Source organism: Theobroma cacao, chromosome 7, assembly GCF_053813885.1.
Source record: "Theobroma cacao isolate CCN51 chromosome 7, ASM5381388v1, whole genome shotgun sequence".
In the NCBI taxonomy this organism is placed as follows: domain Eukaryota; kingdom Viridiplantae; phylum Streptophyta; class Magnoliopsida; order Malvales; family Malvaceae; genus Theobroma; species Theobroma cacao.
In genome coordinates this window covers 9,468,046-9,486,818 of record NC_142645.1, presented here as the reverse complement: position 1 = coordinate 9,486,818, position 18,773 = coordinate 9,468,046, and the positions used below count along the sequence as shown (strand labels likewise).

Sequence of the window (18,773 nt, the reverse complement as noted above, 5' to 3'; positions counted from 1 at the left end):
CTAATGAAGAACAAGAAAAAATGAAACTATTTTATTTTTGTTTAATTAATCATGAAGAAACTTTTAATATTTAATTTTAAATTCTTATAAAATTTTAATTTTATCTCATAAATGAAGTGACAACATTTGATGAACTAATAGAATATATAAACTATATATTATCAATGTATCAAATATAAACCCACAATAATATTATTGCTATATATTCTTATTTAATTTTTTGCTTCGACTTCCTTTCTCTTAATTTTATTGCTAAGATTGTTTCATTACGAAGAGCCATTACTGCAGGGTTGAGAATTTATGGAGTGAGAATTTGAACATCATATATTCTTATTTTCACGTAAGATAATACATGATATAATTACGATTAAATTTAAAAAATATTAATTTTTTTTTCAGAGTATCAATTTGAATAATTCGAATGTGAAAAATTAAATTTTTATTTTTTAAATTTTATATTATTTATACACAAGATCATTATTTCCATCTTTTTACTTTTGAATTCGAATTATCGAACACATTCTTAAATTAGTATATTAATCATTGCATTAAAACTTATTGCACCCAATTTACCAATCCCACTCTTAACTAGGAAGCATTTACTCACGTGTCTATCAATTTAATTAGGTATGAGAAAATTAAACCCTAAAATGCTTTATATACATACCAATTAAGACTGTTTTTTTCTTATTTTTGGCCCATCCTATCTCTGTTGTTTCAATTGAATCCTTTTCCCCTTATATTTACCAAACCAATTATTACAGATGTTTCTATCTATTACCTAATTACATATCTCTTTACCACAAAACTTCAAAGTCTAATTTTTCAATTAAAAATAAATAAATATAACCTATTTAAATAAACATTCACATAAGTCCCTAGTGATGTGATATTGAACGGTTAAAGCTTGAAATTTCAGCTAGAAAATATATATTGCGCTTGAATCATCATAGGATAAGGAGTGGAATTAATATATAGTATGGAAAAGGGTTACATAAATATCCTTAATTTTATTATTATATTAATTTGATATCGTTTATAAGTAATTAAACTATGTGATTATGATAAAATAAAATAACATTAAAGAAGAACACAAAGAGGCAAATAAAGTTAAAAAAACAAGCACTCGAGTATTTTACTCAATAATTAGTATACGATTCTTTCTCTAAAGAGTCAAATTCAAATCTCCCTTCTCCCACTTAATAAAAAAAAGTTACAAAGAAACAAATTGACCAAATCAGAAAAGAAAAAAAAAAACTTTCTTGAAGATGTAATTGGATTGTAATGAGCAATCTATGGGCCATGCCAGTTGTACAAGCTGTAATTGGATTTGGATGCCATCACACCAAACTCAGTGCCACACCACCAAAGATGAACAGATTCTTGTTGATGTTTACTCAAAGCTGATAGGATTAGACAGTCACTTTGCAAATGTTTTATATAGTCAAAGTTAAAAAACAAGTTTGCAATGTTCTCTAAATTAATTAATGCACTCCTTAGCAGCCAAGATGAACAGTTTCTTTTGATGCTTGATTTAACTGTTCTTATTAAACGGGTAAGGTCAAAAAGTGAAATATATTTTTATATTTTTATTTTTTTAAATTAAATTTTTAAATTTTTATTTTGAGTTAATTAAATTTTTTATAATTAATAATTATTTAATTATTATTAATTAAAATATCACTTATCATTTTATATCATATGATTCTGATGCGAGATGTTAATATAATATGATCATGTGATATTTTTTACTATTTATCTCAACGTTATGACAATACCATGTGAAAATAAAGTGACAAGTAATATTTTAATTAATTATAATTAATCAACTATTAATTATAAAAATTTATTGAACTTAAAATTAAATTATATAGATTGATTGAAAGTAATAAAAAATAAAAATTTATTTAAATCCTTTTCAATAATTCAAAATTTATCTCCAATATTATATCAAAAAGGAACAATCGTCTACACTATTACACAATATTTTTTTGCTGACTAACAGACAAATCTACACATGGCTTTGCTCATGAAGTCAGAAACCACTACTTTCTGAGCCACAAAGAAGAACCAAATAAAACCTAATTTAATGTGTGATAGAATTAATAAAGGAACATTTTCAACGTATTAAACAAATTAAGACTTCTAAAAAGTTTAAAAAAGAAATTCTAATGGGCAGTCTATAGGTTTTGTCCCAAAACATATGCATGGTGATCACAGCAGCAGCTTAAACTTTATGCCTTTTAATGTCTCTTTTTTCCTCTTTCTTTTTTTTTTTTTTTTCTGAACAACTTTATGTCTATTTGGCTGTCACGTGAGCTCAGCCTCATAAATACAGTTTTTGCTGCTTTTTTTTAAAGCTTTAGTGAAAATTCACTTTTGTCACCACCACCACCACTAGCTTGTAAAATCCACGAGATTCCCATAATCCACTTAAAATATAGAGGAAAAAAGAATGCTTGTTGGTATCGTACAGATTGCCTTGGATTTGTTCCTTTTGGTGCATCACTCTGCTGCAAAAGCTAGCCACATAGCTCACCTTACCTAGAGGGGGGGTGACCCCTGCCTTCTCCCTCCATCCCCTCATTTTATCTACCTCTTTCTGCTCACCCTACCACCCCCTACTGCTGCCCTACCTTGTTTCTTCTCAGCTACACAAATTTTATTTCCAATGCATTGTCTACTATGATAATGGTAGCTTGTCTTCTTTACTCTCCCACATCCGATTCCTTTTTGCATTAAAGGATTCTTTTATTCACATTTTAATTTAAAATCTTAACCAGCACCTTCATATCTCAAAATTAAACCATACATTAAAAGATTACTTAAAACTTACAAAGTTTTGAGCATTTTATGCGATTTATCCAAAAATAGGTTAAACATAAAAAATTGATGAACAGAAAAATAATAAAAAGAAGAAAGTGCAGGAAAGATGCCGCTTAAATGTGCACCACATATTATAGTTGATTTGGAATCTTTTTGATAGAGAGCAAAGAGCTGTCAAGAGACAACGGAAGCCAGAACGGACCCCAACACTAGATAGGAGGAAATTGTTTGATTTAAAAAGATAGAAAAATTTTCATGCACGTAGCATTCGCATCGGCTTTTTGGGATTCCCTCGCCGTACTCTAAAAGATTTTTGCAGCTTTGCTGTTTCATGCTCCTTCGACCAACACGTTCATCAACTGGGGATTTAGTATATATTTCATATATGGGCTTGCATTTTTATTTAATAATTATGTTAATATATTAATTATTCTTAATTCTAACTTAATAGACATGTGTGTCAATTGTTTTAACTGTCGTAAAATTAAAAAATTTTCCCATCAATTTGTATAATAATTTTTTTATCAATTAAAATCAATATTTAATACACGATGACGACGGAGCTTTTAAACTCTATAAATGAGTTTATATAAATATCTTTAATTACTTACCGATATTTTTATTGTTACTATTATTAGTATTATTAGAAAAATCATTCTAATGCAAAGACGAAGGAGTTTGAATTTATAAATTTGTTCCACATGTCTATTTGGGTATAATTAAGAAAATTAGTAAATTAATAAAATTATTAAATCGATATATAGTGCAATTATATAAACTCGCAATTTTTAATTTAAAATTTGAAAATTTACCCTTCATATATAGAGTGATAGTCCTTCTTCTTATTATTTTTTGAAGAATATATTATTATTAGTCTAATTAACATTATTATTCCTAATCAAAAAGGACCGTAAAGGAGGGAAAAGTAACACGATACCTAAAAGATTCCTATAAGATGCCAAGATTTCATTATCTTGGTGAAAAATGGAAAGTAAAGGGTGATGGGATGAAATTGGGACCATTTTCTTCATTAATCTCATTGATTATGACATGAAAAAAATTTACACCTCATTAGTAGAAAATAAAATAAATTATTAAAAAAAAAGATGTTCTCTATGCTGTGTTCTTATATATTTCAATATGAGAATCAGGAATTTGCCCTTTTTTTCTTATTCATTTTTTTTCCAAAACAAATTCTCAAAGAAAAAGGAAAAGAAAAAAAAATTATGGTGTTTCGATACTTCAAAACAAGATAAATTTTTTGAGTTGTTGTCTCTTTTTTCAATACTTTTAGTACTTAATTAAAATTTTTTACACATTCAAATACTTCAAATGTTTATTATATGTGGATTATTGAATCAAATACTCGGATGTAAGACAAAAAAAAAATGTCACAAATTGTAATATTTAATTTTCTTTTTCTTTCTTGTCCTTGATAAGTTTCCACTCTTTGATCATTCGGTATCCAAAGTGCATTATGTACATTGGCAACTTAGGGTCCTAGAGCTAGGAGAGTGTAAGAACACCCTCCTCTACTCCCCCTTTGTTCTGTCTTTCTCCTTTTAAAGAGCTAATTGGGTAAAGGCAACAAGTTGATTTTGAGATGATGAAAGGAGGCAAAAAGATGAACAAATTCATTACCCTTTGGACAGCAAATTGACAATGATCATTTATTTTCAACCCAGTAGAAAAAAAGAAGATATGATAAGGAAACATGGAGCATTATGATTAACAAGTGCTCTTCATGTCTAGCCCAAATTGCTACTGCCTCTATTGCTTGTAAGCAACTTTATTGTACAAGGGAACTTCACTGTCCATGAATTACTTTTTCTTTGGAAATTACAAGGCAAAACAAGTCAGCAATTATACCATTAATTTATTTTGTCATGCAATGGGTGCATTCCTCTTCCTATTTATTATTAGACAAGTGACAAAACTTTTTCCTTAGACATAAATATTTATGAGAGAAAAAAAAGAGTTAAAAAGAAGCTTATTTTACTAAAATCCAATCAATTTTCTGGTGTACCAAAAAGAAATTCAAAAAAATAAAAAAGAAAAAGAGAAAAAGTTGAGAAAATGATATTGGCTGCAAAAATGGATACAATGTTGACGTGGAAAATTGATAAAGGCAACTAATAAATCCCGGAAATTAATGTGGTATGTCCAATGAATAGTAAAAATAGTGTCCAGAAAGAGACCCCATGTGCTTAAGAGATTCTAGACCAAAGAATCATATCCCCTCCCTCTTTCTACATTCCATGTGTGCATGTCTGCTACAACATGTAAACAAGAGGCAGGCAAACAAAAGAGAAGAAACCCCTTGTCCTTGTAACAAGGCATAAAGGTAGGGCATAGATATTGGAAATTATCACTTTTACAAACCAAGTTGCAACTTTATCTTGTTCATAATAACTCCACCAATGGGCTTCATTTGGGCCTTCTTATTCTTTTCTTATATGTATCACCCAGAAAGAAAAAGGTTTGACAAAAGATATGAAAGGTAATTTCCATAAAGTCAAAATTAGAAAACTTTCTTCAACTTGTAAATCGGTCTCTGGTTATTGCCCAGGTGATAAGTCAGGAAACCAAATATGAATACAATAAGCTCTCTCTATACAACTTCTATTTCAACTCTAACTTGAAATCAAATAACTATATCAAGCACAATAGAGAGTTGTTGCTTGAATTAAGCCATAGCTTTAAGCCTTGTTATCCTAAAATGTACATTTAAGCTTCTAGTGGAAAAACTATAATAGCAAAGCCACACTTAAATACCATAAGCAATTAGCAATTTACCCACACCGACATATGCACATGAAAATAGCAGTTGATTTGAGACCAAGGACTAAGTGCTCAACCCAATCAGCCACCATTGTATCAGCTTAAGACAGATTCATGTACCTTGCATGATGAAACCATCAAAATAAGGGCACTCGAAATAATATTCTTCACAGCCATATAAAGGAAAGAATTTAACGGAGGCTTACCGAGGACAGATCAATTTGCTTCAACATAAAGGGGTAGAGCATAATGACTAGAAGATGGACTGGGGTCTATTACAGTAATAAGAATAGGATATTGTTAGATATATATAATGAATTAGAAATGATTGTGCAAAGAGATCAAAGATAATGCACGCACCATCTGATTGCATCCACAACCAATCTCGTGTGCATATCAAAGCCTGTCGAGTATCAGCAGTCAGTGAACTTCGACAGCTATCAAGCACCCTACCTCCAGCATTGAATGCTGACTCCTGTGCAACAGTTGACATAGGAGTTCCTAGAACATCACGTGCCATCATTGACAAGATTGGATACCTTGGTGTGTGAACTCTCCACCAATTTAATATATTGAAATCGCAGTTACGAGGAAAGACTGCCTCCTCTAAATATTTTTCCAAGTCTGATATTGCACTTTGACTTTGAGCTGTCTCATGGAGGAATTTGTCGAAGCCCTTTAGTCTATCTCTACTATCATTACTACTGCTAGGTAAGCTACTGCCAGGCAAAGCTGTACCCTCATCAATCAAAGTTGAGCAGATAGAGTATGCATTAAAGAGTTCCTTGATACCATCAGACACTTCTTTAATTCGTTCCAAAGCAGTACTGCCATAAATCTGGGAGTAGTAATACTCCACCAATTTCATCTTGAATCGGGGATCTAAGATAGCTGCTACTGCCAAAGCCAAACTGCACTTGCTCCAATATTTATCGAACTTAGCTTTCATCTTTGCTGCCAATGAACTAAGAAAATTATCTGGGCTCTTGCACCATTCAATCAATTGAATGTGAACATGACAAATTTCAGGAAAATATATATTCGCAGTAGGACATTTGTTGCCAGAGAAGACATTAATGATTTCAATAAATAGTTTCAAATAGCCAGTAACGGAACTTGCCCATTCCCACTCGTCATCACTTAAAGCAAGGTCAGGATCAAGCTCTGGCAAATGACAGAATGCATTCCTGTATTCTACAGCAGTCTCAAGCATCACATATGTTGAATTCCACCGGATAGGACAATCAAGAACTAAGCTCTTCTGACTGATGATTCCAGTTTGTTGGGCAATCTCATTGAATTTCCCTTGTATTGATTGTGAACTTTTAACATATCTAACACTTCCTCGAATCTTTTGGATCACCACTTGAAGAGCTTCCACAGCATCTTGAACAAGTGAATTTAGAACATGTGCAGCTGAGCGCACATCTAATAATTGACCATTGCTTAGACGAGGCCTGTTTTCAGAGATCTGCTCCTTTATTCTCAGGACAATATCATCATTAGTAGAACAATCATCAAAAGTCATGGCAAACAACTTACACTCTATGTCCCAATCCATCAGACACTTCATAATTACTTCAGAAAGCAAGTCTTCAGTATGAGAAGAATCAAGTGTGACAAAATTAAGAATCTTCTTTTGTAGTTTCCAATCATCATCAATATAATGCGCTGTCAAGCATAAGTAATTAGAGTTCTCTGGTGAAGACCACATCTCAACAGCAAGGTTAATTCTGCCTTGCAATTTACTTAGCATATCATAAACTTTCTGCTTCTCCTTCCCATAAATTTCCATACAAAACAGCTCAATGGTGCTATTTGGCACAAGATCAAACAATGGCTGCAGATTCTTGACAAATACCTTGAATCCCACATGCTCAACCATGGCTAAGGGGTAGCCATGTAATATAATCATGCGGGCAAGATCTAACCGGCTTCGCTCTTGGTCAAACCGGCTGCTTCCAAGGTTGAAAACTTCATCCTTTCTCTGATCCTGTTCATACTTAACAATAGTGGGCTTAATATAATCCTCTTTTCTTTGCCCTTCATCATAACTGATATTTGCAATGGTAAGGGTGTTATCCTTTTTCCTTCTCTTCGCTGCAAGTAGTTGGGAAACATCATAGTTAGATCTTTTCAAGCACCGCATTAAGTGGTTTCTCAGATGGGTGGTTCCACTATTACTTGATCCACTTAATTTCTTATTACAATGAACACATACTGCATAACATACGTCAGCTTTCCTAACCCTTTCAAAGTGGTTCCATACGACAGAAGTCAACCTCTTTGGTTTCTTAATAGCTGATTCATTAGCCACTTCCATTGCATAGGCTTCAGATGACCCAAAGTCTGTATATTAAAGTGAAGTCAAATGACAAAATAGTTGCCTATGGAAATAAAGAAATACCTATTATTTCACAACAAAAATTCAGAACATGAAACATAAAAAACAAAACAAAGATATCATTGAATTTTGCAGGTCTGGAAATGCAGTTATAATTATGTAATCAGGTCTTCATAAACATTGGGAGTAAATATTAGTTGTAAGTTAGTGATAAGCACTAGTAATATAGGAAAAAAAATGCCATTTTCATTCTAAAAGCGCTGCAACATGCAAATTGGTGCTGCCTTGATATCGTTCTAGTTGCCCTCAATTTTGCAAAAACAATGCTATATTGAAAATTTGCAACTAGGATTGATAGGAACGGAGAAGAAAGAAAAGAAAAGAAGAGAAACTGCAAGAAGGCAGAGAAAATAAATCAAACTGCAGGTGAGAAGTGATATGAATTGAAATTCAATATATCTCTGTTTGTTTGGATTGTAAACAAGTGACATGCAGAGAAAACCATGATACTACAATAACAGAGTTTTTAACCCATGATTTTCTGAAATTTCTATCAAATGAAAAAACATTCCGTAAAATCTCTCTATTTCACTTCTCTTCTACCCAGTCTGCAACTCTCTCAATAAAAAGACATTGAAAAGCCGAAATTTGTTCTAGTCAGTAACTTATAGGTCTTCTTAGATTTTAACAGGTCAAACCTGACAAATCAGGAGACGCTTCAAGACAACTTGAGACAAATGTTTCAACTTTATCCTAGTTCTAGCCCTCTATTTCCAACTAAGTTGCCCCTTTGTGTTTGTCTGGCGTTGGTTTTACATGCCATTCATTCGCTTCAGTGGACCCATACACAAAGCCTCCTTCCACTAGAGGATTAAAGAGTTCATTCAATATTTGATATATCTTTCAAATCTTAATGGATGAAAATTCTCCCTATTCTGCTTTTTGAAAGTAAAATCTCTCCTACTTTTAAGCTGGCACTGCTTTCCTGATGGAATGATGGGTAAGCCACTTTATCTCATCATAAAAAGACCCGGACCATAGTGACTTTGATGATATTGAACAAAGAGAATAAGAGCCATAATAAGAGCTCATAATGGAAGAGTTAGCTAAACCTCCAGTACATACCAACTGAACTTAAACTTCCTCAATTTACCCTTCAACTGAAAATCATTAAACTTCATGAATTCAAAGAAAAGACTAAAAAAATTGCAATAACTTGGGAAAAATTATACTTCCTAATAAGAATGATATCTTTGTACCCAAATGGGCAATTATCCTTTTATCTCAAAAAGATGTTTACCTACAGCCTTCCAGAAAATATATGGCCAGTTAATCAAAATCAAAACACAAAAAAATATAAAAAATAATCCACCAACTGCACAAAAAAAGCAACACTTATAAAAAGCAAACTTTAGCCAAATCCCAACAAGAAAAAGGGTTTTTCTTTTTCGCGAAATAGAAAAAACCTAAAAACTGCTCTAAATTATCAAACCAAACAAATGGTCTTATCAAAATCAACCAATTAAATATTAGTAACAATACAACAAAAAAAGAAAAAAAAATCAAAAGCCACCAAATTCAAATTCAATTCAATTCTAAGAACAAGAAGGTTTTAATTGAATTCAATTAGAAAAAGTTTTTTTCAGATAAAATAAATTCAAATATAAGAAAACTCCAACAAAAATAAAAGCTTAAAAGCATCAAATTCAAACTCAACTCAGAAGAACAATTCTCAAAAAACAACGCTTTTAAATCAACAACCCATCAAAATACCCAAATGTTTTTTTAACCAAAATATCCGAATGGGTCTACTCAAAATACGCACAATTAAAACACATAATACTAAATACCAACAAAACCCAGCCAAAAAAAAAAGAAAAAAACCAGAAAAAAAGTACAATTTTTTTTAAAAAAATAGGAAGTCTTACCCCGATTATTTATCAGAGAAAAAGCTTGGTTCCACAGGCAAGCCCGGTCGGAGGATCCGAGAAGGTATTAGGGTTTGGATCTTGTTGATAACAAAAAAAAAAAAAGAAAACGGGGAGAGAGAGAGGGAGGAGGGGACGGAGGGAGGGAGAGAGAGAGAGGGATTGGATCCGAGTTTGGATTATGGAGGACAACTTGGGTCAAGATCCGAATAAGATTTTGGGTGGGTCAACGTCGCTCAGACTTTTTATTTTAATAATCGGATCGTTTTATGGGAACCAATCAGATAAGGAAAAGGATGAAATGGACCGGGTGAGGATTTGGATCCGCTTTTGGGTTAGTTTGGGTTTGGTTTTCTTTTTTTGGTTTAATTTTTTAATATTTGGGTTAGGTTCGCCCCGGACGTATCACGGCGGGTTAGGTGTGGTTTGATCTTTTTTGAGCTTGACGTTGGGCCCTATTTTCTCTTTCATTATCCAATTAATTTTGATGTAAAAAAGTCATAGTTGCTATGTAAGAATTCCATATTTCCTTTTATCTTACAATTTTTTATTTTTGTCAAGTCAGCATTAACCATTTGGGATGATGAAAGAATTTTGAAAGTTTGATGGTTTGATTTTATAAAACAAAAAAAAATAATTAAAAATAACATTTCTCAAGAAAATCATATGATGAAAATATATAATGCCATAATGTGTGAGTCTAAAAATTTGACTGCTCTAATTTATAACATTAATATATATTTTATTTCATATAATTTTTTATTATTTTGTTTACATTAAATTATTTAATTTAATGGTTGAAATGCTAGTTCAAATCTTCCATTTCTCATTATAAAAGGAATATTTTAATTTCTATCAATTTCTAAAACTCTCTGCTTAGTTCTCATTGTTCATATTTTCATTTTTGCATGCATCAAATACTGACGGATGAATATGGGATTCAAATAAATTATTAGCATAGTATCTAAATAAATTTTTATATTTTTATTTTGAGTTAAAAGCCTTTATGATTAATAATTGATTTAATTAAAATATTATTTATTATTCTAAATTGTGTGGTATTGACGTGGTATGTTAACATATTATAATTGATGATATATGATATGTTGATACGCCATAATTGATGATTATGTGACATACTAATTTGGTACGATAATAACACTATGTGGTATTTTTTACCATTTACATAAGTGTTGTGTTAGTGCTATATAGATATAAAATGATAAGTGATATTTTAACTAATGACAATTAGTCAATTTTTTAGTCATAAGAACTTATTTGATTTAAAATAAAAGTACATGCACTTGATTAAATGTATTAAAAGAATAAAAATTTATTTGAATTTTCTTCAATAATTTAAGAATTTATTTGAACATTATGCCTAAATTATTTTAATCTTTATGTCCTCTCCAATGTGACTATGGCATTTAATAGTCTCCTTATTTAGCACTAATAATCATATGCCTCTTACTAATTACGATCATTTTGATAGCAATAGCTTTTTTTTGGCTTAATGCTAAAAAAAATTCTTTAGCTATTCAAGAAAATTCAAATAGTTTTTTTTTTTATTTTGAGTCAAATAAACCTCTATAATTAATGGTTAATTAATTATCATTAATCAAAATATTATTTATTATTTTATATCTATGTGACTTTGATATAAGGGTAAAAATACTACATGACTATGTCATTATACTATATTAACATGCTATGTCATCATTTATTATGATATGTTAACATACTATATTAACATCATATGATATAAAATGATAAATGTTATTTTGACTAAATTAACTATTAATTATAAAAACTTATTTGACTTAAAATAAAAAAATAAAAACGTATTTGACTTAAAATAAAAGTATAAGAGCTAGATTGAACCCATTAAAAGAATAAAGATTTATTTAAATTTTATTAATAATTTAAATATTTTTTTAGATATTATGTCTTTTTTTTTTAGATATTATTTTTTCTTGTATATGAGATTCAAAAGATAATTAAATTGTTACAATATAAAGCTCGAATTTATGATACGAATGAGATGAAAATTATGAGATAAAAAGAGACTTAGCTCTTCTTGTGCAAGCGAACATCAAACATATATGAAAACAGGAGTAGTATTTAAGTCCTTTTTGGGTATAATTCTCCAATATTCTTTGCAAAGATGTTATATACTTTTATTCTATAAATCAATTAAGCTTTTAATTGGACATCTTCAATTTGTTTTTAATGAAAGTTGAATTTGTTTGATAAAAAGATTAATCAGAGACAAACAAATCGTGAAGGAGAGAGTTTATAATAACTTTATTGATTATCGAATCTCATTAAAATATGAAACGACTCCGAGCACAACACAAGACTTGGAAGCAAACTTCGGGAGAACACTAAAAGACATATATGCCATTTTATTTAAATGCCCTTATTTATCTCCTACGGAGCCTTTTGGCTAAAATACCTTCCAACCACCCCAGCATCCATTACCTTCAAAGCTTCCTCAGATTTGATGCCCCGTGGTGTCTTGTATTGGCTCACAGAAGTTCCTTTTGCTACGAAAAAGTCCATTAGAGCATCAAATGTTCCATGTTTTACTACCCTTATCTCTAATGGCCCTATCCTATTGTCCTTCCTCAGAGCTCTATACACATAATCTAGTGATTCTTCCACAATGTAGCTGCATTCCTCTGCTATCTTAGGATTAATTTCCGGAAGATCATCACTTCCTTTCATTTTAAGCTCCCAGAATAATACATAGTGCCCTGGTGTAGAACAAGTATCAGCATAGCTAGTATAGTCGGTCAGAATTAAGGCGAGTGGCTCAATCAGGAGCTCTGCCTGTGTCACTGCCTTCGACAGGCCATCTTCCCTTGTACTCTCCATATCAATGCTTAAAAGGACACCTTGCCTTTTCATAAAAGCAAATTGAGGGGCATTGTTGTGAAAACCAGTTACCATGAGAACGTCTCCAATTTTGTATCTGTATAGGCCGGAAAAGTTTTCAAATAATTATGAGAAATAAAACCATAATATTTTATTCCATGAGCTCCTTGGGGACTAGAAGGGAAAGCTGCAAAGTTTAATTGGAATACAAGATGATCACAAGAGCAGTGAAGAGCTTACCTGTAAAAATAGTGACAACAATTTCATAACATTGACCAAGCTTCACGTCCACCAGCTCAACAGGTTCAATTTCTTCCTTTTTGTCCTGCGTTTCTACGCAATCCTGATAATAAATGCCTTCCGAATGCTGAGGCTGATCAGCCAATTCTGTATGGTTTTCCTTTATAGGAATGAATTCATAGAATGCCATATTAGGAAGAAGAGTGTATGAGATATTAGAGAGCTTGCACAGGGGTTCAAGATTGATGCCAAGGTAACCTTCAGAAGCAGAATAATATGTTGAAACTAAAGGGAGCCCACCGCAATAGTATTCAAGTGTTGGAATGCTTTGGGCCATAGAACCCGTTAAGATAACATCTACAAACTTTGTTCTAGGCCATAGTTCTTTAATTATCCCTTCCCATGATTTTTTACTACATGTGCCTTCTATTGAATCTGCCAGTCGTGGATTTGGTTTGTTGAGGATTAGCGACAAAGCATTTCTGCAGCCGAGGTCGGTGATCCAATCGCTAAGTTGACCTGTTCTTATATTAGTACATAGCTCTCTCCAGTGATCTTTCAAAAACTTGATAGCTCGAACGAGCACATAAGGATAACTGGCACCAACACTTAAGATCTCATCCCTTTGTAATAATCCACAAAGCAATTGGCAGTGCATGCTTTGGTTGATGTCTGAGCACAAGATTGTTGCATTAGGACTAGTATAGAGACTGGACGTCAGCTTCTCGAAATTACAGTTCTTCAAGCAGCTTGTTAGAATAGTTCTTGCCCTCAAACCAGATGGAGTTTTAATGTCTGGCATGACAAAAAACAGGTACATTCCTTTTCCCTGTTCTAAGCCATCCGCAAACCTGGAATATTGGTAAGCAAGGACAAGTTTTTGTCAACCTAGATTGATCTTTATTAACAGTGTTACTCATTATGTCAAAAGTTGTTTCAACCGAAAAGGATGAAATTGATACTTAGTAACTTACTTGTTTATCACAGACCAAGGAAGAGTATTTCTAATGATTGTTCTTTTATCCATTTCTTTAGCTGTCATAGGCATTATCTTATTCTTTCCACCCGAGGTGCCAGAGCTGAATTAAAGGCAGTGCAGCAAAATTACTTTGATGAAGATTTTGTATAGCAGTTCAAGACAATAACCAAAAACCAAATGGAATTTGAATCATCAAGAATCTACTAACAAGCTAAACTCTTCATTATGGGGTCAAGGTCAAATGTTCAAACCTTTGTTATGATTAGGCACACCAACAATTCTCGAGTACAAAAAAAAAAAAAGATTAAGAAATTACAACATGGTTTGTACCTTAGAGTGAGTTCAAGGAGGGGTTCAGCTAAAAGGATATCTGATGGCTCTCCATTAGCAATTTTCTCCATGTAAGGTTTGATGTCTTCATAATTGATAATGGGAACTTTCTCTTTGAAAAGTTTCTTGTCAGAACTCCCATTGAGAAACTTGTGAAGATATTCAGTATGCACATTTTGAGTCAGTATCTCTTCCAGTAACTGTTACTGTATTTGATAAGCATTTGTAGTCAAATCCTCTATCATCTTCCAGCCAGTTTCAATGATACTGTCCTTTGGTGCCATCAGATCAAAACTGAAAGAAGAGGAGAAATCCCATTGCAAGAATCAACATCATAGGTTTATTAGCAAAAAGATAAAGAGAGTTCAGAGAATTACTGAGATGCAACTATTAAAAATCATTATATTATAACAAAACAGTGAAGCAAAAAATGACCACCTTCTGTAGTTCCAGGAGGCAAGACTGTTTGACATAGTGGTTGGAAACAGATACTTGATTCAGAATTGTAAGCTGATTGAAAACAAAAACACAACATATTAAAAAGCTTATAATTGGGGTTATAGAAAAGAACATATATATATATATATATATTGTTATAATTTTGGGAGAGAGAGAGAGAGAAAATGGCTGTTGGATGCAGCCTCTGTTTTATATCTCTTAAACAGAGATAAACAAAGAGAGAAGGACACACTAGTTTCATTCATATTCAACATATATATATACAACTCATTAACACATATTATCAATAGATATAGCACTCGTTAATACATGAGAAACAAATGTAAAACATAATTGTCATAGTACCATGCATAGCTACACGTAGTGGTCTTCAACACTAAGCAAAGCACATACAGACATGTATGATATCCAAGTGGATTGTCACTTGTCATTTTGTCCACTTGACACATGCAAGCATTAACTTCAACATATATATATATATATATATATATATATATATATAGTTTTCAAACAATATGGGAAGATCTAAACATTACTTTCCTATTTATGATTCCATTTCTGGTGATTGCTTTTGCTATTTTTTATTTTTGAAAAATTTTCATAACGTAAAATAAAAAGTGAAAAGAAAATCGACAATAATTAAAATTCCAAATCAATTATAATATTATTATTTTATATAAAAATATATAGAATCAACAATAGAACTGTAATATATTCCACTTTACCTTAAAGAGCATCATGATTTTTGCCTACAGAAGCACTTTAATTAAGGACTCTCTTACAATTTTTCAATGTAAGCATTGGGACATTACACACTTTTAATATGAAGAATTCCAAAGAGCCTAAACTTCATCTCTTTATAGATGTATAATTGCAAGCTCAAAACTCCCAACAATCTCTATGAGTGCATATAAAATTATTTAGGCAGCTAAAAACGAGTATGAAATCTGATTTCCCTTGAAGGTTTCGGTCAATTCACCTCGAATTAATTTATAACAAAAAAAGAAATAATGTATAATATTAATTATTTGAAAATTCCAATATATTACAATATAAAAGGAGCACATAAAATAGAATTCTTTATATGGGTGGAAAATGTGAAAAACTGAGTCCAACACTAACCAAATTCAGGTATTGCTCACTCTCTTCAATCACCAGCTTCTCAACAGCATTAATTCTCTCCTTGACACTAAAATATTTTTCTGGCCAAATAAAAAAAAAAGAAACCAAGATTATATATATATATATATATATATATATATATATATATATATATATATATATATATATATATGTAATTCCTGCAAAAATGTTAAAAGAGTTTGGATGAGGAAACCGAGAGAGAGAATAAAAACCAAGAAATACTTAGAGAAAAACAGACTTGTAAAACTAAGAGACTTTGCATGAGGCATTGACAATGGTGTGAGGAAAGCTAGAAACAGCTTTTATAAGGGTGCAAAGTATGAAAAAGCTCTATATTTGAAAATTAAATTAGCTGGGAGGGAAGTGGAAAAAATTATATTTTATTCCATGATTATCATATGCTGATGAGACATTTATATTCTTTAAGAAGCTGGAAATGCAAACAGTTAATATGGTTAAAGTACAGTGAATACTTAAGATGATGAGGGATCAGTTTCCAATATCTTCTTTTTCCAGGAGGAGAGGTTTTTCTGGTGGTCAAGTGAGTAAGCTATAAGTATAGAGGAGTCTCAATAGGACAATATGTAATTAGAGTTGTAAGATTTAAAAGGCTGAGTGTACAGAGAATTGTTAAGGAACAGTGCTTTATGTACATGAGTTTGTACTTGTAGTTAGATTTTAGATTTTTTGTTGTGTCTTAGTGTTTGTGTTTAGGGATTGATTGGGATTTGAGCTTCGAGTGATATTGACTTGCACGTTGACTAAACTTCTCTACATTTAATGGATTTTTCTCTCATTTGTGGATGTAGATAAAGTGAATTGTGTCGAACCGGGTTAAAATTCTTGTCTTTGATGTGTATGATTTTTTAACGTTTCTAATCGTGTGAATGTTAAGTGATTGGGTGTTTGTCATAAAATTACAAAACCACTACTTGGTAAAATTTGATCCAATTTTAGAAACTTGACTCAATCTATTCAAAACCAAAACCGACTATAACCTAATAATAAAATAAAATAGTCTAACTCAAATTCAAATCAGAAGTGATCCAATATTCAACTTAAAATAAATTGAAATTCGAAATGATTCCCTGATAAATCGAAAACAAATTGAGTTGAAATCTAAAACAACTCGAATCTCAAAAATCTAAATATATGTCTACATTAATCAGACTCAAAATTAACAAATTTATCAATTCAATTAAATATTTTATTATTTTAAAAACAAAAGAATCCCCTTATGTGATTGTCTTCTATTAAAAATAAATTCCCGTCGCCAGCATAGTGGCACCATGGATAACAGCCGAAATTGTTATAGGCCCCTCCATGGCATCAGGAATATATTCGCCAATGATTAAATAATATTCAACTTAAAAAATTATTAAAAGAAATAACTTTAATTAGCTAGCATGTCATAATGAACTTATATTTAATAGACAATCATGTGAGAATCTTTCTACTTTTAAAACCTAAAAATAAATTAATGTATTTTTATATAATATAAAATAGTAAACATAAGTTTTTAGCATTAAAGAATATCAAAATGTGTATCATGTGATTCTAGAGACTTAAAAAATAGATAAATTTATCGAGTTCTATAAGGTTAGTAGTGGCAATACAATGGCAGATTTATTGGACCAAACTCAGAAGAGACACAAGTGTAAAGTTCTTCAAAAATATACTCCTTCTACTATTATTATCTTATCCCTTTAACGAAATTTAGGAAAAAACATTGGTTTTATTGTGTATTTTTTTAATAAATTGATGTTGCATCTATCAATGTCAAAAGATAAAAAAATAAATTTGGAATATAAGAAAAGGAAGAATATTAGGTGTTCATAGACGAAAAATGGACATAAATTTGGAACATCTACAAAGGAAGTGAGACCAAGAGAGTAATAAGTAAGATGATGCTCTTTGCAATGATAAGTGTTTTTTTTTTTATCACGTGACAATAAAATATATACAAGTGCTTGAATTAAAAAATAAATAAATTAAGAGGATCGAATAAAGTTAATTAGTTGCAATAGAATGCCAAATTTGATGGACCAAACTCAAAGAGAAATAAAGCGTAAAGTTGTTCTAAAATATAGAAAGTAAGAAGGTGGTCCTAGCTCACTTTCGAGGAAGGATAGGCTATATCAAGCTTTCTGGAATTAAGTTTTTATTAATGTAATCATTAAATATATATGTATTCGAACATTTGATTTATTGGTTGATGTATGATTTTTCTATTTAAAGAGTAGAGTTCAAATCCCACTTTCTTAATTTTTTTTAAAAAAATATATTCATATATATATATATATATATATATCTTGTGTTATAGAATTTTTAAATATGAAATTCATCAATTATCATAATTATACAAAATCTTGTGTTCAAACTTTAAAATTCTCTTTAATTTAATCACCAATAATCTCAACTCTTAATTACCTATAATGTCCTGTTACATGTACAACGGTACAACACTTATTATTGAATCTCATTAAAATATTAAGTGAAGTGAAGTTGGGGAAAACACCATCAGATATGCCAAACCAATATGCCATTTATTTAGTTTCCTCGCAAGGAGACTTTGGGCTAAAGTACCTTCCAGCCACCCCAACATCCATTATCTTCAAAGCTTCCTCAGATTTTATGCACCGGGGTGTCTTGTATTGGCTCACAGATGTTCCTTTTGCTATGAACAAGTCCATTAGAGCATCAAATGTTCCATGTTTTACCACTCTTATCTCTAATGGCCCCATCCTGTTGCCCCTCCTCAGAACTCTATACGTATAATCTAGTGATTCCTCCACAATGTAGCTGCATTCCTCTGTTATCTTAGGATTAATCTCCAGAAGATCATGGCTTCCTTTCATTTTAAGCT

The 18,773-nt window shown here is 31.2% G+C and overlaps 2 protein-coding genes and 1 pseudogene across 3 annotated transcripts in view; all 3 read right to left on the bottom strand.

Annotated features, from left to right (window-relative positions):
* Positions 1-5,320: 5,320 nt before the first annotated feature.
* Positions 5,321-10,025, bottom strand: LOC18594402 (zinc finger BED domain-containing protein RICESLEEPER 1-like). Its single transcript, XM_007021937.3, has 4 exons — positions 9,880-10,025; positions 5,968-7,956; positions 5,814-5,879; positions 5,321-5,727 (listed from the first exon to the last, which is right to left on the bottom strand). The coding sequence occupies exons 2-3, from the start codon at positions 7,928-7,930 to the stop codon at positions 5,824-5,826; spliced, it is 2,019 nt and encodes a 672-aa protein (XP_007021999.2). The 5' UTR covers positions 7,931-7,956; positions 9,880-10,025; the 3' UTR covers positions 5,321-5,727; positions 5,814-5,823.
* Positions 10,026-12,176: 2,151 nt separating this feature from the next.
* Positions 12,177-16,172, bottom strand: LOC18594401 (indole-3-acetic acid-amido synthetase GH3.17-like; annotated as a pseudogene). Its single transcript, XR_016027517.1, has 7 exons — positions 16,146-16,172; positions 15,887-15,966; positions 14,744-14,815; positions 14,306-14,599; positions 13,971-14,075; positions 13,008-13,847; positions 12,177-12,874 (listed from the first exon to the last, which is right to left on the bottom strand). The product of XR_016027517.1 is annotated as an indole-3-acetic acid-amido synthetase GH3.17-like (transcript).
* A 2,281-nt stretch (positions 16,173-18,453) lies between these two features.
* LOC148761638 (indole-3-acetic acid-amido synthetase GH3.17-like) overlaps positions 18,454-18,773 on the bottom strand; it is a 69,979-nt gene continuing 69,659 nt past the window's right edge. Inside the window, exon 6 of the mRNA XM_088808674.1 lies at positions 18,454-18,531. Within this exon, the coding sequence (XP_088664800.1) occupies positions 18,454-18,531 (78 nt within the window). The remainder of the gene's footprint in view (positions 18,532-18,773) is intronic.